At 51.3% G+C, this 25,532-nt stretch overlaps 1 protein-coding gene across 2 annotated transcripts; it reads left to right on the forward strand.

Annotated features, from left to right (window-relative positions):
- The first annotated feature begins 124 nt into the window (after positions 1 to 124).
- Positions 125 to 18,431, forward strand: AARS2 (alanyl-tRNA synthetase 2, mitochondrial). Of its 2 annotated transcripts, XM_063328706.1 has the most exons (22): positions 125 to 386; positions 708 to 896; positions 1,561 to 1,706; positions 2,501 to 2,695; positions 3,207 to 3,351; positions 3,803 to 3,948; positions 4,256 to 4,364; positions 5,005 to 5,043; positions 5,806 to 5,917; positions 6,469 to 6,596; positions 7,338 to 7,488; positions 9,328 to 9,497; positions 10,478 to 10,591; positions 10,953 to 11,093; positions 11,734 to 11,871; positions 12,281 to 12,390; positions 13,511 to 13,619; positions 15,144 to 15,266; positions 16,187 to 16,297; positions 17,132 to 17,215; positions 17,363 to 17,473; positions 17,861 to 18,431. In XM_063328706.1, exons 1-22 carry the CDS (start codon positions 162 to 164, stop codon positions 18,023 to 18,025), a joined length of 2,961 nt encoding a protein of 986 aa, XP_063184776.1. In that variant the 5' UTR covers positions 125 to 161; the 3' UTR covers positions 18,026 to 18,431. The 2 variants fall into 2 exon arrangements, with proteins under 2 accessions (XP_063184776.1, XP_063184777.1); XM_063328707.1 differs by lacking the exons at positions 125 to 386; positions 708 to 896 and having other exon boundaries at positions 1,565 to 1,706; positions 2,538 to 2,695.
- Positions 18,432 to 25,532: the final 7,101 nt, after the last annotated feature.

Here is a 25,532-nt window from a genome sequence, read left to right on the forward strand (position 1 = left end):
AGCGCGGGATAGGGGCTGCGCATGCGCCGGAGGAGCCGGCGGGGAAGAGCGCGGTGAAACCCGGAGGGGAGTCTTCCGCCATCCCGTCGGCCCCTTCGGCCGGCCACGCTTCGCCCCGCCCCTTCCGGAAGCCGCTGCCCCGCCTTCCGCCCTCGGCCAGTATGGCGGCGGCCAGCCGGCTGCGGCGGCGGCTGTTGCTGGCGGTTCCGTGGCGATGGCGCTGCACCCCCCGCCGCGGGGAGAGCGGCTGCCCGCCGGCGGGACAGGTCCGCGCCGCCTTCCTCCGCTTCTTCCAGGAGCGCCACGGGCACCGCCGTCTGCCCTCCGCCGCTGTGCGGCCTCGCGGCGACCCGCGACTCCTCTTCGTCAATGCGGGCATGAACCAGGTGCTTCCCCCATGCCTCCGCCGGCCTGCCTCCCCCCCGGGGCTCCGGACCGACCCCGACGGTGGCCCGGCCCCGCAGGTCCCCTCCAGCGGCTTCCCGAGGCCTCGTCCTTAGAGCGCGGCCCGTCTCGGCGTGACCCCGTTTACCGGGCTCCCCTGCGGCGGGGCGGGCTCATCGCCCCCCGGCCCTCCCGTTCGCCGCTGGCAGCGCGCTGTTTGCTTTTCGGGAGCCCCAGGGACAGTCGTCCGTCCCGTCCCGTCCCCTGCCTCCGCGCTGGGTGGCATCAAGCAATAGCGGACGTCTCTCTGCCTTGATTTCTAGTTCAAGCCCATTTTCCTGGGCACGGCGCACCCCCGGAGCGAGTTGGCCCAGCACCGGCGGGTGGTGAACAGCCAGAAGTGTGTGCGTGCGGGAGGAAAGCACAACGACTTGGAGGACGTGGGCCGAGATACTTACCATCACACGTTCTTCGAGATGCTGGGGAACTGGTCCTTTGGGGATTACTTTAAGGTGGGGCAACAGGAGCAAACCCAGGGGGAAACGTGACCTTTCTTTCAGACATCTGCGGTAGTGCCACAGGACTGTCTGTGGAAAGCGTTTTAGTGGGCTCCAAATTACTTCTTGGGAGCTTTGTGGCCTGGAGCAGAAATAGTCAGCTGGTGTGATGAATCACAAAGCGTGCCCTGCAGACTCTCAAAGTGCTCAGCCTTTCAAAGCTGTGAATAACACATATAAATCAAAGTTCTCTGTGTGAATACCAGTGTTGACTATGTAATATGGTGAAAAGAGGCTACCGGTTCATTTGATGCTTGTAACTAGAAAGTTTGAAAAGGGAAGAAGGATAAAGGATGCTAGTTGTTTTGCCAGTGAACACATTTTTTTCCTTGGAAAGAAAATAATCCATGTAACTCTGCTGGTAAGCACATGGGTGTAGACCATGCTGTGATCCTGAGGGTCTGTCAGCAATTTAGGAGTGTCATTTTTCCACAGGCAGCAGTGAGCTGTCTCACTAACCTGACCCTCATCCTGCTCTTTGCAATAAGCCTTAAAATTGGAAAGGGAGAGAGCAACTGAAATAAACGTCTTTAGTGATTGACTCCCATTCTAAAGAGCTTTTCTGCGTTGCTGTGCACCCTGGATTAATGTGCTTCGTTTGTGTTTCCTGTCTGCTCAGGAGGAGGCATGTAGCATGGCCTGGGAGCTCTTGACAGAGGTCTACGAGATCCCCAAAGATCGTCTCTATGTCACCTATTTTGGCGGAGACTCCTCGTTGGGGCTGAGCGCAGATGAGGAGTGCAGGGACGTATGGCTACGCCTGGGGTAAGTGTGTTAGAGAAGAGGTTCTGAGCAGCAGGTGCTAACATTTCAGTCTCCATAGTCTCCCATTTGTTCTTTAGTTCATGGAGTCAGATACGGGCGTGAAAAGGTGGTTTTTAAATTAATTTAATTTCTGGTTTGTTTGGGCTGTTAAAAGTCAGCTGGGCTCTGAGCATTCTGGGGCACTTGACCTATAAGCTGTTTCTCAGATGTTATCAGTCTGGGGGGCTGTGTACCTAGGACTGGCTGGCCTGGACAAAGTCTGTGAAGGCTCTCCTTTGCTTCCGCTCCGTTGTGAGCTGTGGAGAATACATTCTCCTCTGAAAGCTAGCAATGGCTGCTTCAGTGTGAGGATGAAGCTGTTGCAGGGAGCACTGCTGTGATTTGGGAGCTTGTTCCATGCTGCTGTATGTGGGCTTTGAACCCAAGGCAGCCAGCTCTGTGCTGCTGCTGGTGTTCAGCCTTGTCTGTTGTGATGAGGTCTCGTCTCTGCTGGGATTCCCTCCAAGGAGGAAGGCGGCTCCACAGATGTAGTGGAGAGCCTGTCTCTGTCAGCAGGAGCCAGACAGAGTTTGCCAGCCATTCTGGGCAGTGAGTAGGATCCTGTCTGGTTTGGTCCAGCTTGTTCCTGCTAAGGAGAGTAATTCTGTGTGAACAGAAGCAAAAGAATCCTAATACGTTTGGTTAATGATTTTGTAGTAGTCAGAAAGGATTCCTCCCTTCGAACTTTCTCTGCGATCTAGGCTACTGTGTGCTTTGTGTGCATGCCCCAGAGCCTCTGTTGTTTGCCTTTCCAGGGTGCCTGTCAGTCACGTGCTTCCTTTTCCATTGAAGGACAACTTCTGGGAGATGGGGGACACAGGTCCCTGTGGTCCCTGCACAGAGATCCATTATGACCATGTGGGTGGTGGCAGAAATGCTGCGGCACTGGTGAACCAGGGCAGCCCTGATGTAGTGGAGATCTGGAACCTGGTCTTCATGCAGTACAGCAGGTACCCAGCATCTGGTCTGAACTCCCGAGCTTTTCCCCTTTGTCTGACTCCGAGATCATACGTGTATATTCCCAGACATCTCACTGCTTTCCAGGAGGTGGCAGTACAAGAGCAACAGAGAAGCTGTGGAGATGTGTCCAGTGTGGCACTTCTTCCCCTTTGCTTTATTTGTCCTGTCTTCCTTCAACTTCTGCTCCCTGTTCTCCCTCACTGCTGCATCCCAGAGGTCTCTTGAGGTCTGCAGCAGCCGGGAGAAACCTGCAGAAGGAGGAGAAGGCCTTGAGCCCCTGTTCAGGGAAGGCCTTTTTCCCTACATTACAGTCTATCCTGGCTATCTAATGGCCAGATCCTGGCTGTCTGACAGCGCCGAGGCTTCCTTTTGTTGTCACTTGCTATTTCCATCCCCTGTCACTCTCCCTTTCTCTTTGACTCACCTGCTCCTTTTCTTTGACCCTGAACTGACCCTTGCTTCTATTTTGCCTTTTATTTTTCCTGGCTGGCTGTCTGTCAGAGAGGTGGAGGGGAATCTGCTTCCCTTGCCGCAGCACCACGTGGATACAGGAATGGGTCTGGAAAGGCTGGTGACAATTCTGCAGAACAAACGCTCCAACTATGACACAGATCTCTTCACTCCCATCTTGGATGCCATTCACAAGGTGACAGTGCTTCTGCTCAGAGTCATAGCTAAGCAAAAGCTCCTTGAATGCGGACTGCTTGCCTGGTACCATAGTACAGCCTTCTCTACGTGTGTTGCTGTGTGGTATTTTGAGACAGGAGGTATGTCCAGCCAGGTCCAGAGCAGCATTCTAGGGAAACTGGTGAGAATTCCAGGTTGGAAATCCACTGGGGTACCAGCCCTGCTGATCCCTTTTTTTCTCCATAGTTTCTTAAATTCCTCAGTGCAAGAGCATTGGCTGAGCTGTCTTAGGTACGGAAGTCTTGGTCTATAATGCTCTGGAAGGATTTAATGAGCATATATTAGGTGCACAAGGCTCAGAGGTAGTTGAGAAGCATGACGTCAAGTGTAGCTGACTGCTGCTTGCATTGAAACATTTCCTTCTGCAGCCATTGATTTCTGCTGATCTGTCTCCTTACTTTCTCTTGTAGGGCTGTGGGGGGCCCAGATACCAAGGTCTGGTCGGGGATGCTGATGTTGGGCGTGTGAATATGGCCTACCGCGTGGTGGCAGATCACGTGCGCACCTTGTGTGTGTGCATCACCGATGGCATCTACCCAGGCCTCTCTGGAGCAGAGTAAGGACATAAGGAAATGGCATGGCGTGGAGCAAGTTAGGTCCAGAAAAGAAATATGGACAGCCAGAGGGAGAGGTTCTGGTATGAGACCAAGATAAGGAGTGCATGAGCTTTGGGGAGGCAGGAAGGTGAGAGCCTGGAAGAGGTTCCAACCTGCAGGCTCATCCTCGGATGGGTGTAGAGTGTGGGGAGCAGCCGGCTTGTGTCAATAGATCAGGCCAGAGGAGCTCTGTTGGGGTTGTGCTGGACGTGGGAGCTGGACAGGGTTGCTCACATGGCTGCCTGGGGAATCCTCCTCTGCTTTCAGACTGGTGCTGCGTCGGATCCTGCGCAGGGCTGTCCGATTTTGTTCTGAAGTCCTTCATGCCCCACCTGGGCTCCTAGCCTCCCTGGTGCCTACCGTAGTGGAAGTGCTGGTGAGTTAAAAACTGCTGCCTTGGGGGAGCAAAAAAAGAGTATCACACATGTCCTATTCATCCCCATGTCCCTTTTCTGTACGCTGTCAGAAGACAATTTTGGATGTAAGGAACTCCAGGAGTGTATCTGGCGCTATGCATCACAGCAATAAAAATCACTTGTCTCCTGATCATTTGTGGTGGGAGGGAGCGGGCCTAGTGTGACCAGCGACGCAGTCAGCACAAGTGTGTGTGTAAGTCTGTGCAAGTGCATGTTGTTGTTTCCTGGGGGCAGTGGCTTCCAACCTGTCATATCTGGTTAAAACTATCTGAAGTTGGTCCATGTGAGTACTAACAGTATCCTAAAAGACAGTGCTTTCTTCCTATTGTGGATGGATGTGTTTGCCAAGAGATGCTGTGCAGGGGTGAACAGTGGTGGGTCACAGGGAAATAGCCAGGAGATGGTAGGTGTAAGTCCATTGTGTGTACACACACAGGTGTAAGTGTGATTCTTCCCCTGTACTTCTGTACCTGGGGCTCCGTAGTGGGGCTCCCTTCACGCTCACCTGCCTGAGAAACCTCTGTAACGCTTGTGGCATGCTGTGAGATCCCCTGAGGAAGATAATGAGGATGTTGTCACTAATGGAGGCTCATTCCATAGGGAGATGCCTATCCAGAGCTGACGAAGAATGCAGACCAGGTGAGCAATGTGGAATCCCCTGGAGAGAAACCCCCTCTCTCATTATCTTAGTGAGGTGCTGTTCTCAGGGGCAGAAGTCACCTCTTCCTTGGGACTTAGCTGGAGGAGTTTGCATAGCCACCTCCGTAACCATGTTCTTATGGGTGGGCTGAGATGTGCTGGGAACACATTTTTATCCTGGGCACAAGATGTATCTGTGGCAGATTTCCTTGTGGGAGCTCTGCTAGATCCTTACCAGGCACTGCTTGTCCTGGTATAAGGCAGCTGTTGCTCTAAAAAAGCTACGGTAGCTTTTTTTTTTTTTGAGTGCAAGTACAGCCTGTCCTAGCCTGGATACCTTTTGTCCAAAGTGGATTGGTGATTTAAGGCTAGTCCTGGCTTGTTTCTGCTGACAGCAACTGTAATGAGCAATTTCTCTGTCTGTTCCAGCCATGCAATTTTAATTGGGTCACAGACATGAATGTCTGGCAGGGAGCATTTTTCAGCCTCCAGCGTTCCCCAGGTGGATGGTCAGTATTTCCTTGACAGGAATGGTGATAGGAGGCACAATGACTTTGGCACTGTTTAGTAATGCATCAGAGCCGTGTTGTGATGGATACTTACCGAACAAAACGGCTTGTTCAAGCAGACACAGCACCCCTGTTAGACATCTGCTTGATGTGCTTTGAGCTGACCATAGCAGGGAGCCCAGTGGTAGTAGGGCTGAGCTGAGCTGGGGAGCTCCCTGAAGCATTCTGGCTAACCTTTCTGATCCTTGGGCAGATTATGGGTATCATCAATGAGAACGAAGTAGCTTTTCTGTCTTCCCTTGAGCGTGGGAGGCGCATTATCGAGCGGACAGTGCAGCAGATGGAGCCCTCCACAAATTTCCCAGGTGAGTCTCGCTCCTCTGACAAGCTGTGCTCAAAGATGGTTTGATCTAGGCCCTCACAAGCATTGCAGTCAAAACTCTGGTGGATGTTTGCCTCCCCCACATGTTTTCAGCGACCTTCTAGCCCTGGACAGAGGAGCAGATACTGCTCCTTTCTTCAAATTACAATTGTTTTCTATACTTTGTTCTCAAAACAAACTAGGCACCAGGAAAGTTGGAAGCATTCCCTTGCTGCATTATTGACCTGTTAACTGGGTCCTTACAAGACACAGGTGAAAGGAGGAGCTCAGGACCCAACCAGAGCAGCCGTCTGTCTAGATGCGCTGCACTGAATTTTAGCAGGGATGGGGTTGTGGGGCATCATTAATACTCGGTCCTGTACAAGAATCATTACATGGCTTCTCTTCCCGTCCCCATTACCAGTGTAGTTGCACACAATGCAGGGGAATCGAGTTACCAAGACGCACACTGGATTAGTCCCATCCAAACAAATCTTGAGATGCCTTTGCTTTCTGTGTTGACACAGAGTTCATATCCTTCTTTTTGTCCTGCAGCTGAAGTAGCCTGGTCTCTCTATGGGAATTTGGGATTCCCTCTGGATCTGATTGGCTTGATGCTTGAAGAGAAGGGAATCAGTTTGGATTCAGCTGCTTTTAATGAACTTGCTCTGGAAGATGCAAAGGTAAGGGGGAGATTCATGTTGTCAGAAGAATTCAGAGCCTTTCCTCTCACCTGTGAGCATGGAGGCAGAATTCCTTTCACTGCTGAGGCTCTTCAGATGCACCGTGGGGCCATGTGCCTTTTCCCTGAAGGGAAAGTGGATCTGAAACAGCATTGTGGTCACAATGCCTTTGCTTGTGGGTGCAGGACCAAAAAGTACTGTCTGGTGATTCTCTTCAAATGAGTAGAAGCGCTTTATGATGCTCATTGTTGCTAGAGTGGAGATTATCATAGAATTATACGGGTTAGGAGTGTCATCTGTCAGTCATGTGCTCCAGCTCATCACACAAAGCATAACCAGCTTAGCCCAAAGCGCAAGTGATTTATGAAGCTTACAGAATCTTCTTGGTCTCTGTAGTGCTGGAAGACTTGCACTGCTCACCCTGTGTAGTAATCAGTTCAAGGCCTTGCTCTCCTGAGCTTTAATGGCCTGGAAGTTTCACAGCTACACAGCAAGCTGTGCTGGGGGAGGGTTTGTTACCTGTTGCTTATGGCCTGCCTCAAGGCTAGTACAGGGTGGTATTGAGTGTTTGTGGGGTTTGAAGGAATGGGGTTGGTTTAGCAGTAGCCTCTACCAGCCTGGATCTAAACCAGCCTTTTCCGGGAAGGTGGAAGAAGTTGTTCCTAGCCTTATAGCTCCAGTTATCGATTTGAGTGCCCCCAGGTATATCTTCCATCTAACTGTGCCTTTTCTCTGCTGTAGCGTAAGGCTGGTGGCCCACAGGCAGGACAGCTGGATAACAGAAACACATGCCTTGATGTGCACTCGTTGGCTCAGCTGCAGAACAGCAACGTGCCTACTACTGATGATTCACCAAAGTACGCCTACAAGCTTGGGCAGCACGGACAGTATGGTAAGTGGACGGGTCCCGTCTGTAAGGCAAGCTCTGCCTGAGGGCACTGGAATCCTTCACAAGGCTTCTTTTACTGCCTAACCTCATGCATGCAGAACACGTACTTTGTGGTTCAAACCTGCCCACCTTGCTACTGCATCTTTTCTCTGCCCCTACCTCATCCCGAAGTAAATGCTTTTCTTATTACTGTTGGTGGGTCCCCAGGAAGGCTCTGGGCTGGTGACAAGGCTGTGAGCTCTGGGTTGGTATTACTGTGCAGTGGTGAAGCAGGGACTGTTGATTCCTACTAGAGATAATTCTGTCCCCAGCAATTAGACTTCTGGGTGTGAGTGCTAGGGAGAATGAGGAATGATTATGCAAAGGCTTCAGGCAGTTGTTTGAAATAGTGCACTTGCTGTTTCTTTGTCAGACCACTAGATGCCAGCGCAGGCTTTTTATCAGTGAGGGTAACTGGGGTTTCTGATGCTCTAGGGAAAGCATAAAGCTAAACCACAGAGAGTAAGAGGTGGTGTGGCTGTCACAAACAATTAGAGATAGCTGTGTACAGCCAGCTCCCTCTTACCCAGTGTGCTGGGGGCAACCCACATTAAAGTGAGGCAATTCAAACTATATATACTACAGCGAGAGCATAATGGAGGGAGGAAAACCCAGCAGCGACACTGGCTGGAATCTCCAAGCTAGCACTGTCCCGCCTCCTCAGTCACTGAATCATGGAATAATTGAGGTTGGAGGGGATCTCTGGATGTCCAATCTCTTGATCATCATCTTCATCAGCTTCACAGTTGCATTGGGTTGCTCAGAGCCTTGTCCATTTAAGTTTTCAGTATCTTTTGGAACAAGGATCCCACAGCCTCTCTGTGCCCTGTTCCAGTTCTTTATCGTTCTTAGTGTGAAAAGTTTCTTTGCTTATGTGCCAACCAGAATTTCCTGTGCTCTAGATGTAGTTTCCCAAATGCTAAATAGGGATGAATAACTGCTTTCCTTGACCTGCTGGCTGCAGCCCAGCAGGGAGTCAGTCTTCCCTGCTGCAAGGGCACCCTGATGATTTGTGCTCAGCTTGCGTCCGAGGACTACAAGGTTTCTGCCAATCCATTTCTGTAGCCTGCTGAGATGCCTCTGAAAAGCAGCCATGGTCTTCAATATATCAACCAGTCCCCACAAATTTATTGCCATACACAAGCAGGATACAGGTACATCCTGTCTTGTCATGGATAGTCATTAATAAAGGTGTTAAATGGTTTGGGCCCTAATATCAGCCACCAAGTAGCTCTGCTGGTAACTGAATATCAGTTGAACATTGAACTGTTGAGCAATTCTCTGTGGGGCCAGCTGCCCAGCCAGTTATACACCCACCTTATGGTCTGCCTGCCCAGTTCATGTCACCCGAATTTGGCTACAAGGAGGCTACAGGAGAGCATGTCAGAAACTTGCTACATCAAGGAAAGTGACATCCTTGTCTTCCCTTGTCCACCAAGCCAGTGATCTCTTTATAGAAGGCAGTCAGGTTGGCCAAGTGTGTGGTGTAGCAAGATGCAGACATGTGTGTGCCACATCTTGCTCTATCAGACTTGTGTGGAGCCAGCCTGGGCATCCCAGCCTGGTTACCTGCTACCCAGCAGGTCTGTCACTAGGTAAGCGAGGGATGACTTGGTTCCAAATAACAGATTCTTTATGCTTTCTTCCAATAGCCGTTCCTCTCCTGCCAAGGCAAAGGAAAGTGTCAGCTTTCAGTATAGACTGGGTGTTGGTAGGGTTGGTGTGGGGAAGTGACCCCTCCTTTCATGTTGCAATCTTACAGGTTATATGCTCTAATTGGTGCCATATTCTTCTCCCTGACAGAGTTCAGCCCATGCCAGGCCACTGTCCTGATGCTGTACAGAGATCAGTCTCTCCAGAAGGAGGTTGGGGCAGGGCAACGCTGTGGTGTCATCTTGGACAGGACTAACTTCTATGCAGAGCAGGGTGGACAAGCCTGTGACCAAGGCTATATGATACGTTTAGGACAGCAGGTGAGACCCTTTGGTGCCTGAACCTAAGGCTGCCATGGATACTGAGGCCAGGCAGACTTCCCCAAGTGATATGCCGTTTTACTGTGTTAATTTGTAAGCTGCTGACTCCTGATAGTTCTCTTGGCTTTGCCTAGGGGTTGGTGGAGTGAGGGAGAAGTAGCAGTAACTTTACAGAGGTGGACCTGTTGCTCTGGTTGTCTTTCTCAGCCCTTTGCAATTTCTTGTTGCTGGAGAATGATGGAAAGTCTTTAAAGTGCTGCAGTCTTGCCAGCTGAGCTTGCAATGCAGGAGAAGGCAGTCAATGATGAGAGAGCCCACAAGCTGAGTAACTTGTCTCTGACTGGTCCTGGATAAATGCAAGCAGTGCCCAACCTGCAACCCAGTGCAAAAGCTCTTATCCCTCCCAAAAGCATCAGGGAGGACGCCCACCTCTGCAGTGCCTTGCCAGAGGGAGAGCTTTCACCCTCTCCTAGGAAGTTACATGGGATGCAGCTTTTTCTCCTTCCCACATTCCAGCTCTTGAGAATCACCCGTGGGCATTGATGCAGCCTTTTTAGCCTTGCAGAATGTGATAGTGCCTTACTCAGCACTTCCCAAGCTGAAGCAGGGATCATGTTTCTCTTGCCAGCCCAGTGAGGCAGAAATGGCACCTTGGATGCCTGACACAGGTGCCTTGGCAGCTGCTGTCCATTTTCTTATGGACAAGCATCCTTGTCAGAAAAATTCGTCAGCCTGGGTGGTGGTGTTGTCCCTCCGCTGCAAGCTGACAGCCTCAACGTATTGTGCAGTGAGTGGCTGGATGCAGGGAAAGCCTGAGGCACTCTGGTTACGTTGGCAGTAAGTTTGTCCCTTTTTCCACCCCATTCCCATGTTTTAGAGATCAATGGCAGTTGTGTTTCCTAGTCGGATCAAGTATGCACCTATCACAGGTCTTTGGATGTTCCCTGTGTCCTAATTCATCTTTCTGTCTCTCTGCTCAGGACATACTCTTCCCTGTAGAATCAGTTCGTCTCTGTGGTGGTTATGTGATCCATGAGGTCACCGCTGTGGAAACCCTGCGTGCTGGGGACCAAGTGCAGCTCTTTGTGGATGAGGTGATAACTTGCTGTTCTTAACCTTTTCCTGGCCTTGCCTGGAGAGTTTTGTGATGTCCTGAGTAACCTGGGCACAGCAGAGCCTTGTCCCTTGTATTCCTGAGACTGCTTTTCATTGTGATGTGCAATGGGAAGGAGACCTCACAAGTAACTCTGTAATCTTCTGTGAGCCATTAGTTGTCCAGAAGTATCCAGCCTACCCTTTGCTGTTTTACAGAGGAAAAGCTAAATTTGCTCTGTGACATAAATTCATCTGACATCCCCTCACAGGCAGCCTTTCCCTTATCTCTTTGTGCCATCCCCTGCTCCCCCCCGAGGTGTGGAGCACCAGCACTCCCTGCCAACTTGTCTGCGCTTTCAGGCTCAGCGGCTAGCCTGCATGACGAACCACACCGCTACCCACCTGCTGAACTTTGCGCTCCGCCACGTCCTGGGTGACAACACAGAGCAACGAGGGTCCCATGTGACAGCAGAGCGGCTGCGCTTTGACTTTGATACCAAGGTGACTTTAGACTTCTGTTTTCTTGTTCTCAGCAGTACCAACATCCCAGTACTGGCCTTCTCTCCAGGGATTTTTCTCCTCTGACCATAATGGCTTCTTTAGAGACAGGTCATGTTTTATCTGAGTGATGAAACTTGGCTCCCTGGACGTGACTGGCTCTGCTTTGCATTGACCTGACTCTGAGCAGGCCTTGCTGTGAAGATGAATGGGGGTCAGAAGGGAAAGGACCTAGCAAGGCCAGTGATCACGGGGCTAACCTGAGTAGTGTAAAGGGGTCTCCGAGACATTCACCAGCTTGGCTGTGTTTGTGTCAGAGGTCTGTGCTGGTCATCCAGGGGAGAGGGGTTGGGAACTGAAAGCTATTGGGTCAGGCTGAGCACTGGCCCTGGTAACCTATTGCAGCGTCTCTCTTGAAGAGTTTGGTTGATGCTCTCTGATAAAAATTCCTTCTCCCTTGTGGGAGGAAGGGGTGGGAGGGTCACGATGTTCACAATTCCCTTTTACAAGCAGGGAAGATGAGATGCAGGGGGAAGATGGTGTGCCCAACCTGAGTTGCCTGTGGTCCTTGCTCCAGTTCTCCCTCCTTTGTTCTGCACCTCTCAGGAGGCTCCTCTTGAAGATGGCTGATTTACTTCCTCAGGGCCCTGTGACTGTGGAGCAGCTGCAGCAAGTGGAGCAAGTGGTCCAGGATGTGATCAAACGAAATGAGGCTGTGCATATCGCTGAGGTCCCCCTCACGCTGGCAAGAAAAGTTCAGGGACTCCGTGCAGTGGATGAGGTATGACAGGATGGCAGGACACATCTTCATGAGCCTTCTCCTCCAGCAGGAATCACCTGGGTCACAAGAAGCATTGATGCAAGAGGCTTCTGCAAAGGAATTGACTCCCAAAACTCATGAAGGAAAATAGGACAGAGATGAGATCTCAGGAGCACTGTGTTGTAAAACATGGAGGCTGGTAATGCATAGCCTTTAGCTCGTTTCTTTGGACCAAAAGCTTGTAGTGTCACCCAATTGTTTCTTTCTCCCCATAGCGGCTGGTCGCGGGGGAGAAGCAGTGCTGCCCCTGACTCTGGGGCTACTCTAGAATAGGGGAAAAGTGAGGTAGAGACCTGAAGCCTTGTAGCTGGTCTGTAAGTGCCCCTGAAGGACCATGTTGTTAGCTGCTGATCCCTGTCTCCTCTGTCAGGGGTATCCAGATCCAGTGAGGATAGTGTCCCTGGGGGTCCCTGTGGAGACTGTGCTGACCCGCGACTCTGAGGCTGCAATGCAGACCTCTGTGGAGCTCTGCTGTGGGACGTAAGTGACTTTTACTTGCAGTCAGAAGGTGTGTTTGTGGGCACTAGTGGCTGAGGTAGAGACATTCTTGCAAGCTCCACTCCCTGTCCCTGTGCAACCAAGTTTCATCACCGGAAAGATCTTTTGAGGACAGGATGGGCTAGTTATGAAGCTTTGGAAGTCCCAGGGTGAGAAAACTTCAGTGAAATGCAAAGCATTTTTCCTTGCTTCATAGTCTGAAATCACGGAAAACCTGAAAGCTGCAGGGCACCAGCAGAGTGTGGGAAAAAGCCTGTCAAACTACAGTTACAGGGCTTTGGCTTTACAGGAGAGCTGGGGACCCAGAAGGAGACTCTGAGATGCTTTTGAGATCTTGAGACTGTTCTGATTATTTTAATTAATTATCTTCGCCCTTTTCTGCTTTTAGCAGTAATGAGAGTAGAGGAAGAGCTAATAAATCTTAGGACGATGCTGACAGAAAAAATCTAGGAACAAATTGGCCTTTGAGCAGATACAGCTGAAAATGAGCAAGTTTCTATTCATGAGATCATTCTTGTGGGAGTAGTGGAACAAGAAACTGCATGGGAGTGGAGATGATCAAGCTTCTTGGGAAGCTGTCTGAAACGATTACTTGTGGTAACAGAATCTGAGACACTATAGTTGTCTTAACATCCAATGTTGAACAGCCAAGAAGGAAAACAGGAGGTTGTCAGTGCCCCGTGACTGCGCAACTACCCTGTGACTGGAGTCTGCTGGCCACTCTGAACTGGCCTGACAAGAGAGTGATGGAGTTGGAGAAAAAAAATTACTTTCTACAAGGTTCAGTAGCAGCTGAGTAGAAGAGAAAAATCCCAATTCATCCCACTGCCGGAGGAAAGCAAGGCAGAACTTGGCTATTATGCACTGTTTGACAGCAGCCTGCTGGGCAGGTAGCCCAGAGGTTCCTCTGGAGTAGCCTCAACTATGCCATCTCTTGCCTGACAGGGTGCCATCAGGATTTTAGGAATGGGAAAGGATTGAAGCTATTGGGAGTGGGCAGGGGCTGTTGGACTTGAGACTCATCTAAAATGAAAGCAGGCTTCCTGATTTCTGTTCCCAGAGAGCAGCTTATTTTCTGTCCTATTCTCTGCTGACTTTGCAGGCACCTTCTACAAACAGGAGCTATGGAAGATCTGGCCATCATCAGTGAGCGTCAGCTTGTTAAAGGGATTAGCCGTGTCATTGCAGTGACAGGGGGACAAGCCAAACAGGTAAGAAAGGGGGAGCTGAGATTTCTGCTGTGTCAAGGCAGTGCCAGAAGGACCCAACTTTGTGGGTTCCTGCTTAGGCAATTATATCTTCCCTCTGCTTTGGCTGGAGCCTCCCTGCTATGCCTGATCTGGCTTCTTCCTTCACCCCTTTACCCAGCTCTGCTGCCGTATCTCACTGTTCACCTCCACTTCCCGCATCCTAGCCTCCTGTCTCCTCGACCTTTATTCTTCCCCTCAGACCCCCTTTTCCAAAATAAGAAGTTGGCACAAAATATCAGGCAGTCTCTAGACTGTAAATTTCAGCTCCCAGGTAGGTATTTAAAGGTGTGATCCTTTGTGCTTTGGTTTCACCTTCTGCTCGCTTCCTGCCTATCACAGTTGGATTTGTACTTTATGGTTACAGGGCTGTGGCCTCATTCTTGCAGCTCTTTTGCTGCTTTTTTGGTATTTTTCCCTGCTAGGCCGTGGTTCTGGTCTGGATGGGCCTGTATAAAAAGTAAGCAACCTATTATTGTGTCTGTGAGATCGCTCTGTCCTTTGAATACCTGGGAGTGTCAGGGGCCCTCCAACCTTGCCTGCTTCCTTTAAGGCTGCAGTCAGAATAGAGTGACTCACTGTCAGTGGAACTGGGAATATTAAAAGCAAAGCCCACCCCTGCAAATCTGTTGCTTTTTGGCTGGCTGGCCCCTCTGCATCTGTGTCCCCAGCAAGGCTTTTCTTGGTGCAGAGAGAATGAAAAGCTGCAGGGCACGTCCGTGTGCTTTGCTGGAAGTGCTGACCTGGAGAGCCCCCGAGAGGAACAGTGTTAATCAGACAAGGGAGGAGACTACAGGCATGAGTGACTTGAAACAAGGGATGTGTATCCTAGCTAGGCAGAGCAGTCCTTGCTGTCCACAGCTTTCCTTATATACTCTCTGCTGTCCTGGTCTAAAGTCTAGCAGGACCATCATGGGCACAAAGATCTGGCAGAGAGGAGATGCTCCAAACCGTAAGGGTTTTCACTGGTGAAAAAAGCTTGTATTACCTTTTTTATTAACGGTAGCATTGGTGTTGGGGAAGACAATAAGAAATGCACCAAGACGAGCTGAACTGGTTCTTGGGAAATGTGCTTGAGCAGTTAATGAGTTTTCTTTAGTTTCTAGTGTTTCTTTTGTTTCTTCAGTCATTAGTTTCAATATTGTATTTGCTAATGAAAAAAGAGCACTAAGAAGTAAACGGGGCTCCCAAGTTTGTTTTTATTGAATTCCTCATGATTTAGTGTGAAATACTGAGGAAACACAAATGCACAACAGCTTGGTCCCCTGGGTGTGACCATCTAGTGTTGGCTGCAAATCTAGAGAGAAACGTTCTATTCCAGAGTCTCTTAGGGACAGTCGTTCTTAAAGCCTCTGTCTGTAGATGTCTTTCCACTGGATGCAGAGCAGTGCTTCAGTGGTTATGACCCTGCTGCCTCCCCGCTTTCTCCATCCCCGTTCATTTTTTCTGTTGCTGTGTTTGAAGCATTCTCTCCCTCCTCCTCTCCAGGCCCGGGAAGTAGGCCAGTGCTTGGCTATGGAAGTGGATTCTGTCTCCCTACGAATGAAGCAGAGGACTACCTCTATTCCTGAGATGCAGAACCTCTCCAAAGAAGTGGGCCAGTTGACCAAAGTAAGGATTCCACTCATGTACAGAAAGATCCTAGCGTGGTCTCTGTACACTTGAGGCACATGAATTCTTCCCTACCAGGTTGTTGTGGTTTAACTTCAGCCAGTAGCTAGGACCATGCAGCCACTCTTGTAGTTCTCCCCCTTCCCCTGAGAAGGGCAGGGAGAAGAGGGAGAAAAAGAGGGAAATGGAAAGAAAAAACAACTCGTGGGTTGAGATAAAGACAGTTTAACAGAATAATAACAGAAAAGGAAAATAACAAAAATAATGACACAAGTCACTCTTGCCACCCAGTGAATTGGTACCTTTCCGAGCAGTGATCATGGATTCCTGCCCCATAGCCAACCCCCGTTTATATGCTGAGCATGACCTCTATGGTACAGAATGTTCCGTTGGCTGTTCCGTTGTTCTGTCTATGCTCCTTCTCAGCTTCTATGGGAAGCTGGAAAGAGTTCTTGGAAAGTGCAGACGTCGTCTAGCCAACAACAAAAGCAATATGCATTATTGACATAACCTCTCGCAGCAATCACTAGAAAGAAAATTAACCCTTTCCCAGATGAAACCAGGACAGAGGTTCACATCTTACCATGGTCAATAGCAAGGGTGTGTTGCTAAGTGCTGGTGCCACTTTGGTCACAAAGATTTCAACCGGTTTCTAGGTAACTCTGTTGCAGATGACCTGCTATCAGAGGGAATGTGAGAGAAGACAGTGGTGGGGAGGGTGAAACAGTGAAAAAAGGTCCCCAGGCTTTATATGCCCAGCTGAAAAGAGAAAGCTACATGCCACGGTGACTGGCTGGCCTGATCACATAGGAGTATAAGAGGGTCTGGGAAGAGGCCAGGCTCCAGCCTGACCTCCTGGAGAACTAGCAGTTTATTTCTAGGTACAGTTTAGTGCCCTTACACAGAAAATTGTCTTGCAGGTGGTGGCTAACACTGTAATGCCCCAGTGGCAAAGAAAAGAACTACAGACTATCCTCAAAGCACTACAGCGAACAGCCAACACAGCCATCAAGAAACTGGAGGTGCAGCAGGTACTGTGGCAGCAGCACGCTCACTTGCAGCCTGCTGCGCAAACACCAGTGGACCTGGTGTCGCTGTCACTCTTCACAGCCACTCAGTCGCGAGGGTCCCATTAGAAGGCAGAAGAAAGGAGGTACAATCACACACGGTGCAACACAAGCCCTGTGTTGGGCTGATTTCACTGGCCATCATTTAAAATGCAGTGAATGACTGACTGGGCTTTGGCACCTGCAGAATCCCTGTGTCTCTCTGCCTGAGTGGATGGAGAGCCCCGTATCGGCACTCTTGGCAAACACCAACAGGTAGATGGGCGTCACTTTGCTCTTTATACACAGGGAAGATGAAGTCGCCCTGAAAATGGGCTTTACAAGGTCACACAGTAAGACAGTGGCAGGACAGAGCCTTTCTCCCCTATATGAATATTGCTCTGGCTTCCTGCTGCATTTGTGTCTTGCTAATTTACGTTACTCCATTAAAAGCCCTCTGGAAATGCTTATTTGTGACTTAGTGTTCTAGCAAGAACTATTCTTCTCTTGAAGCAGGAGCCTGCACAAGACATGAGGCAATGTGTAGGTCCAGGAGAGAGGCTGAGGACCGAACGGGTCACTCTCTATTCCACTTTTGAAAGGGTTCATCTCTGCTTGCTTTTGAGAAAGGATGGTTGTAGAGGTCTTCATGTGAAGATTTCAATCTGCTGGTTGTACTTCTGCTAACATACATCCCCCCTCTATCCCACAGAGCAGCGCTTCCATTCCCTCTGTACATACATTGTATATGTAATATCCCCATCCAGCCCACCTTGTGCCACCTGTAGCTCCTCAAGTGCTCTGTGTTTCCTCCTCCAGGCTGAAGAGAAGGCACAAAGCCTGCTAGCAAAACATTGCAACCAACCTATCATCATTGATACCGTCGCAGCTGACTCTCTCTCTGTGAGTAATCCACATTACTTGTTGGCCCAGCAGTACCTCGGGTGCTGCATAGAGTAAGAGGGAGCTGCTGGGCAGATTTTCGGCTGCATGCTACGTTTGTTGGGTTTTTTGCTGTAGCCTGACCCCTCTTCTCCCTGCCTCTCCTAGATCCTAATGAAGGTAGTGAACCAGCTGTGTGACAAGTCTCCTGGCACATCAGTCCTGCTGCTCAGCCCCCAGGTTTCCGGTGAGGTGCTCTGTGCCTGTCAGGTGTCCAAGGTAAGCAGAACCCTGGTAGATACGGGGAACCTGCCTGCAAAGGGGGACTGGATCCACTGCTCAGCAGGTCCCAGTTGAGGCTTTTCCTGGGACTTTTCTCAGTGGTGGTTAGTCATGGAGGGGTAGGACCTGAGATGACCATAGTGGTACCAGGTATGCTTTCAGTCTTTGCTGGGCACAGATATCCCTGATCGTCCAGGCTGTGTTTGCCCAGGGGCAGGACACAGCATTAGTGTGTAAGCTCAGCCTTTGCAGTCCTCCTGGTCATGGCTGCCTCAGGTTGGTGAGGGCCCAGGCTGTGTAAGGAAAGAACATTGTTACCCTTCTTCCTCCAGCCTGCGGAGTGCTCCACAGTCCAAATTACTTTGCTCTGTGTCTCTTCCCCAGAAATGCCTCCCCGCGTTCTCCGCTGCTGACTGGGCCGTGGCTGTCTGTACGCAGATGGAAGGGAAGGCAGGAGGCTCTCCCGTCGTCGCTAAGGGCAGTGGAAATGCCAAGGGCATGCAGGGAGCCCTGACTACTGCACTGCAGTTTGCTCAGAGCAAACTCTGAAATAACTGTGATGCTTCGGTGGCAGGACAGCTGTGTGCAGCCCAGCTGCAAGCTATGTGGACACTTGATGCAGAGCACGTGTTACACTCTGCTGATCTGAAAGGTTTAGCCGCTCTCACACTGAACGTTGCCACAACAACTGCATTGGAGCATTTGCCTTCTGGCCATCAGGGATCAGCGGAGACCCCACTTCTGATCTCACTCATGGAATGATGCTGCCTGTTCTCAGTATGGACGTATGGGGATTGAGCCTTGGAAAGCATCAATTGCAGCAGCAGATCTACTGCTTCTGGAATGGTGCAGTTCTTGTCACAAGACCAGCACCAAGAGGCTTCATGAGAGCATAGGCAGATGGCACAGTGTTATCCTAAAGCCATTAAAGGGTAGAGAGCATTTGATCCTCTGATGTTTCTTGTTAGCTGCATCTTTTTCTTTTTTTTTTTTTTTTTCCTGTTGTTGTCCTGCTCTGGTTCTGTCCCTGCAACCCCACAAGTCAGCACACACTCTTGTAAGCAGTCCTATCCTACTGCAAAACTCGGAACACCCCTCTGACTAAAAATGCTCCTGTAATTTAGAAATGGGGGGAGAAGTGCCCCCCCGCAGCCTGCAGGCTCAGCTTTTTCAGCCTATGCTTGTCAGGCTATGCAATGAGTGGTGCCAAAGCCAGTCCTCAGTACTGAAGCACAAAGGGAACAAAATCACCCCAGCGTCTACCTCTTTGCTTTGGATGAATGTTCTTATCCTTGTTTCTTCCCCCTACTCCCTTGTAACTCCTTCCTTCTCACACTGCCTCCTGGCTTCTTACTTACCAGCACCTAAAAACCGATCTGGTGAGTTGTGTGAATGGGGGGGGACTTTTGCTGTGTTGCGGCATGGAACTCCCTGGAGCAGGACACTTAGCTGTGAGGTGAGCAGGTTTCCATCCTGAATTGGTCGCTTTTCATGAGAGCTAGCAGACACAGTAAACTCGACTAATAAAGCCATTTCAGACTTCAGTGTTAGCGTGATGTCTAGAGCTCTTAGGCAAAGCACAGCTATTTTAGACACTGCATTGACCTAAATAAAGAGAGATCACAAATGATAGGTGATGCAAAGGTGCAACAGGATAGTGATACAAGCAGTTTTCACCCTGTGAGCAGCAACAGCAGCCTGCTGGGCATGAATTTCACCAGCAGTTAGGGTGTCACTTGCACCGTGGAGGAGGCAGTAGCTGCATGCTTTTGGGGAGAGGGGGAGGAGAGTTGGAAGCATAGTGACGCTGTGATGGATGGGGAGCAGGAAATAGCTGTCATATAGATAAGGATTGGTGAAGAGGATGTAGTGGGCAATGGCCCAGTCTCCTAATGAGAGACTTCCTCCACTTTTCTTAGCTGTCTGCACGAGGGGGAGAGCGTGAATAGCTGCTGTAAGCAGAGCCTCCTCTCCCTTCTCTCTTCAGCAAACAGCTCACCTGGGGAAAACGGGAGATGGGACTTGCATGCATCACTAGAGGACAAGGGGTTTTCTTCCCTATTTCAGTGTCTGTCCAGCCCATTATCTCATATGTGGTACCTCAGGCTCCTCATCTTTGTGGAACAGGGAGCCTTCCACTGTCCCCAGAGCTCCCCACTGTCCTCTTCTGCTCCCCCAAAGCACTGGCTGCCAGTTACAGCAGGACTGCAGACTTTACCTATTCAGTAAATGCTACTTTTACCCAGAGAGCTTAAAGCAGGGCTTGTTGCAAAGGGGGCTCTGAGCCAAGGTCCCTGGGCACCAGCCCTGCTGCGAAGTGTTCAGCCATCGAAGGGGTGCACAGGCCCCTTTCTCTCATCACCCCGCCAGCGGGGCAGGGTGCTGCTCACTGCACACCCTGCCCGCGTTCCCACATCCTGCAGCAGAACAGCTCAGTGCTTTCCCGAATTTCTTTCCATTTCTGGATGTAGGGGTGTTGCTGTTGCTCATAACATCTCTGCAAGGAACCTGAGTGCAGGGGAGGGCTGGAACATCCAGCGCAGTGCTTCGGGGACCTTGTGACAAGGCTGGTAGGGTGCTGGAGAGGGTTTGTGGTGTCCCAGGGGAGGGTTCTTGCCATGGGTTGAAAGCAGTGTTAGTGCCCGGTGTTGCACAGCTCCTGTCTTTCACTCGGGCCACAGCGGTACCAGATGCAGGGAGGGGAACGGGTGCTCAGTCTTACCGGGAAAGCGCTTTCCCGGGGTGCTGTTGTGTTACTGTATTAATAGCTGCTACAGGAGATGATGTCTCCTTTCGGTATTGGAGAGTAGGTGTGAGGAGGAGGAGAAGAGGAATGCTGGGTTGAGGAATGCTGCTCCTGCACTGTGCTCCAAAAGCAGAGCCTGAGCTTGCCAGCACCAACCTTACAAAATTAACCCCCTTCAGCCTGACTTTCTAGCTTAAAAACCACTGACCCCTTGTAACATTTTGCATAACCCCTTAAGGGCCAGGAGTCTGCACACTGACCTTCAAGGGAATGCCTTCACTGATGGCGAAGATGAGCCTCCTCATCGTTCCCCTGGAGGTCCAAGGGCTGCTGCTGCAGAGGTAACCGGAGCAGTGGCCCTTGGGGCTGTTGGAAGGAGGTCCATCTCCCCTGCAGGAGCTGTTGGGCTCTCAGCATTGTGAGATGAGTGAGCAGCAAAGGCCCAATGGCTCCGCACCCCAGCTCTGTTCTCCTTTCCCATAGGAAAAGTGTCTCCCTGCCCTCAGGGTGACAGACCCAGCCCTACAGTGAGAAATAAGCCCCCACCTCCCACGCAGGTGCACTATGGGAAGGCTTAACAATCCTGCAGCCGATTCCTGGCCATTTGGGGAACTAAAAGGTGTTGCTTATGTGATGGAAGTTAGAGCTTGGACAAGCGATGGTGGAAGGTGGGCAATGGGAAAGGCCCACCACAGCCTTACCCTGCACACAACACCAGCCAGCAAAGGTTGCAGGGCTCCAAAGCAGAGTAGGTCTGTCAATCTGGCCATCCTACATGGGGGTCTGTGGTTGGTCTCAGGTGACCTCTGCAGCCAGGCTTTCCAGAAGACAGCCCAGAGTGGCAGGAGGCTGCTGTCCCCACAGCTCATCAAACAGCTCTGGAGGTGGTGGCAGCACACCTTTGTGCGGGGAGCACTCACCCACCTGCATGGCCCTTCCCAGCTTCTCCGTGCCCACTGACCTGCGGGGTCAGATGAAAGACCTTCCTAGGCCGGGGGGAGTTTCTCTGCAACAGCCACCCACCATGTGGCGTCAGGCCAGTCCTGTACCGTCTCCACACCAGTTTGATATCCACGTTCCTCAATTTCTGCACCTTCAGTTGGAGCTGCAGCCCCTTCTCTGGCATCTGCAGCAGCCCCAGCATCCTCTGCACCCGGGGGTGCTGCATCTCCTGCACCGCCTTTCTATAAATGTTAAAAACCATCTGGTCAGCCTGCTGGCTCTTCTGCCTTAGCCAGGGCAGTCTTGGGGGCACCTTACAGCTTGGAACCCATTTTCGTTCTCCTCCTTTGCAGCTCTTGGCCTTTTGGGGTATGAAATTCAGTATTTCCTTTCCTCTTTATGAGCCTGCAAGGATTTAAGTGGATCATCAACGAGCTCACAGCATAGCCAAGTCACGATCTTACTGCATCTCATAAACTCAGTAGAATTAAACCTGCTTTGTAATTGAAGGAGAAAAATTACCTTATCCTACCAAAAAGTAGTTTTGTGGAGGCATCTGTGGTGCCCATTTCCCCCCAGGCTGGTAAAGTGGGTTGCGGCAGTAGAAATGCTGGGTTTTGAGCCGTGGCCATGCCAGGTCATCGCTGATCCTTGGAGACAGCATTTCCTGCCGTTTTCCTGGTGAACCCCTAGTGCACAGGCTTACGTCCCTTCCTCCCCTCTCCCTGCCACAGAAGGACAACACATTCACGTCCCATGCTGCAGCCACAGTAGCTGCCAGGTTTCTGCCTGGGGACACCCTGTATTTCAGTGTCGGGTCAAGAGGTGCTCAGCTGGGAGGGCCTGGGGGAAGGAAACATGAGTTTTAAATGTAGTTCTCCAGCCAAAATAGCAGCCTACATTCCCTCACAGTCATTAAGGATCTAAGGTGTGAGCAGTACCCTGGGCACTCATTTGCAACTCCAAACACACGCACACAGAAGGGACAGGGACGGCAGGAAGCGGGAAACTAATTAAAGAGATGATGGGTTTTTTTTTTCTGTGAACAGGTGCTGTCAGGTTGGCAACACCTCCTTAAGTCCAGATGGACCCCAAGGTCCCTTAAGGGCACGTGCAATGCAAGAGTTTGCCAGACCCAATCCCAAGCAACTACCTGACTTTGGCAAAAGGGCAGCAGAAACTATGTGTTTGTCTCTTCTTGCCCGCTTGGCTCCAGGAGCTTTTCCCTCAGTAGCCTGGGCTGTGGAGCGAGAGGCTGGCACGCAGCACCTGCGAGAAGCCCAGCTCTCCCTGGCCACCCCTGCCACCCCCAGCCCTGGTGCTGGCTGCTGTAGGGATCCAAGGCGTTGCACTCCAGGTCCCATGGGACTCCCTGCGGGAAGGTGCTAGGGTCGCAGTGGTGGTAGTGGAGCCAAGACACACAGAGGATGCCAAACGCCTGCTGAGACACAGGTTCAAAAGCCACAGGGCTTCCTGCTCCCTTGTGGCTGGAGCTGAGCATCTCCTGCAGATGCTGAATGTTACGCAGCGTGTCCAGGCCCAGCTCTGCAGGGTGGGAGAGCAGCTCAGGGGTTGGTGCAGGGAACCAGAGCACGGCTCCTCCCCTGCTGGGACACCCCATCCCTGCCACCAGTGCCTGCAACAGGTGGCCAGTGGGCCATGAGGAGCAGCTGGGTTCCCGTCAGCACCCATCGGCCACCACCTCTTGCCCCAGGATAGCAGCAGTAAGGGCTTTCCCAGCGCACAGCAAAGTGTGGCACTGAGTCCTTTGGGCTAAGGCAGATCCCCGGGGACCAGCCCACCAGCAGGGAGAAGCAGCAGATCCCCTGCATGTGCAGGGACATCCTCGCACACCAGCACATGCCTCCCAAGCACCCACCATAAGGATTCTCACCTGCACTTACACAGATCTCCCTTCACATGATTTGAGGTGTGATTTCCTTCACACCACCTGGAAACAGGTTGCGCAGAGAGGCTGTAGATGCCCCATCCCTGGAAACATTCAAGGTCAGGCTGGGTGAGGCTTTGAGCAACCTGGTCTAGTTGAAGATGTCCCTGCTTATTGCAGGGGGATTGGACTAGATGACCTTTAAAGGCCCCTTCCAACCCAAACCATTCTACGATTCTATGATTCTATGTGTGTCGAGATAGCGTGCACCGAGCTAGTCACATCACCCATGGACACATCCACGTACATGTGGGTTTCTGGGATACGCTTGTAGGCTCTCACCATCACACCGCTCCCCACGCGGGGCTGCCCACTGATGCCGTGAAATGCCAAAGTTAAGACTCAATAGCCTTGGTGACGATTAAGCAGGTATTCTTTATCGCAGTGCCGGGCGCACAGGGGATTGCTCCACCTAATGTGCGCCCCGACGGATTTAGATGTACAGTTTAAATACATACTATGTATGCATATTCACTGGTGTTCCAAGAAATGATTACCTATCCATTAACTCATTATTACAGGTTACTGCCTACTGCCGCATGCACGCTAGAGTCTCTCGGTGGTCTTTAGAGACATCTGGTGGTCGTTTACTTCCTCCACTCCTCTTCATCGTTGTGACTTCTGAGTGAACTGCAGGCCTCTGCTCTACTTCTTTATTCTTGCTGGCGCATCGAAAGTGTTAGTTTTGACTAGTCTCTGCATTCCTCAGTAACCCTGGGCCCCTTGTTTTGAGAGATAAGCTTCTACTACAAGGCTATATTGACCTAAAGCATTCTTTCTTAAAAAAATAGGAGATAATTTCTAACATTTAGTACTACAACTGTTGCATCTGCTCTTTGTACAGCCTTAAGGCACCCAGTCTCTTAAATTGAGCTCCTACTCTAATTTACAGTTCTAATATATTAAGCACCTAACTTCAATTAGTTTAAAGCTTTAATATATCAAACCCTGCTTCACCGCTCCCAGAGCAGCTGGGTGCCCACGCCAAGCAGCACCCACACGTGGGCAGCCCCTGCGCGGCACACACAAGGCTGCAGTGGTGAACCCGCGAGCCCAGAGCACTCGTGGCAAGGCAAGGACATCCCATCCCTCGGGAGCAGCTCATGGCCACCTTGAGCTGGTGCTGCCGCTTATCTTCCACATCCCAGCTGCCCGGGAAAGGAAAGGATGGCTCCGTACTAGAGGTGTTCGGCTGAGGGATGGGCAGCATGCAGGGGGTGCGGGCAAGGCAGGTGCAGCCCCGTGGCTGAATCACCCCTCCATCCCTGGGCCCCTGGCACCCAGGGAGCACTGCCGGTGTGCCGAGCGTCCATGGAGGCAGGAGTGGCATTTCATAGGGAATCCCAGCAGCTCCTCTTTGGTGCCTGCCCTTCACAGCCAGCCCGTTCCCCAGGCAAGAGCAACGGCACCTTGCAGGCATCTCCTCAGCTTGGATTGCAGCTGGCGTTTCCCTGCCGCTCCGCTGCAATCCGAGCTCCTCTCTCCTCCAGAAAGTGCTGGAAAAACCCAGGGGGGGCTGGAAAAAGGGCTCCACTCCCCCTCCATCCTCCTCACCACCAGCACCACCACCATCCCAACCGCCATCGGGAGCACCCTGCTACCGAGCCCACCCTCCTGACCAGGACACAGCCCCATGGAGAAAATTGAAGGATGAAGTTTGATTGATTTATGCCATTCTGGGGCTTAGCCTACAGGAGGGTGACTGGTGGGGGCCCAGGATGTCGGTACAGAGGGTGTGCCCGTAAGGCTGTCACGGTGTCACCTGGTCTGCATCCAGAGAGCCACGCACCACTGCATCCTTCGTGCACTGCAAAGCCCCTCACCCTACCGTTGTGCAACGAGAGCAGGCTCCCAGGGGGAAGATGAGCAAAGCTACATCCATGACCAGCCCCAGGCATTGAGGCTCAGCTTCCCACCATGTGTAATGGCTTCCCTGAGACTGGAGAGGGGATGGAAGGAGACCCTGTCCTGCAGGGTCTGCTGTGGGGGAGATTGGAAAGAACTCCATTTCTCCTGGGTCTGTGTTGCACCCAGCGCCTGTGTGTCGCTTTTGCAAGCCTAAATTGTGAAGTCCTACCATCCGCAATCAGACTCCCAAGACTCCCATGGGGGCTGGCGACCTTGAAGTCCTGCTGCGATTCCAGTCCAAAACCCTTCCTGTGTCTTCAGCTGGCTGTGAGATCCCTGTCCCAGAGCCATTGCCATCAGATAGTCTGTTCTTTCTGAGATGCTCCGCTCTGAGCCTGCTGAGAAAGTCCCCGAGGCTACTCAGACACTGGGTTACTATTCCAGTCCCTGACCAAGATCCTGCATCTCCTTATAGTCCCTGCCCAGCCTCGTTTCACACACTTCCCTCCTGCTTTACATCAGGGGTTGCCTGGCCCTGAGCTCCAGGAACGGGAAGATAAATCTGAGCCTAC

The sequence above is a fragment of the Chroicocephalus ridibundus genome, chromosome 3 (genome assembly GCF_963924245.1).
Source record: "Chroicocephalus ridibundus chromosome 3, bChrRid1.1, whole genome shotgun sequence".
NCBI lineage: Eukaryota > Metazoa > Chordata > Aves > Charadriiformes > Laridae > Chroicocephalus > Chroicocephalus ridibundus.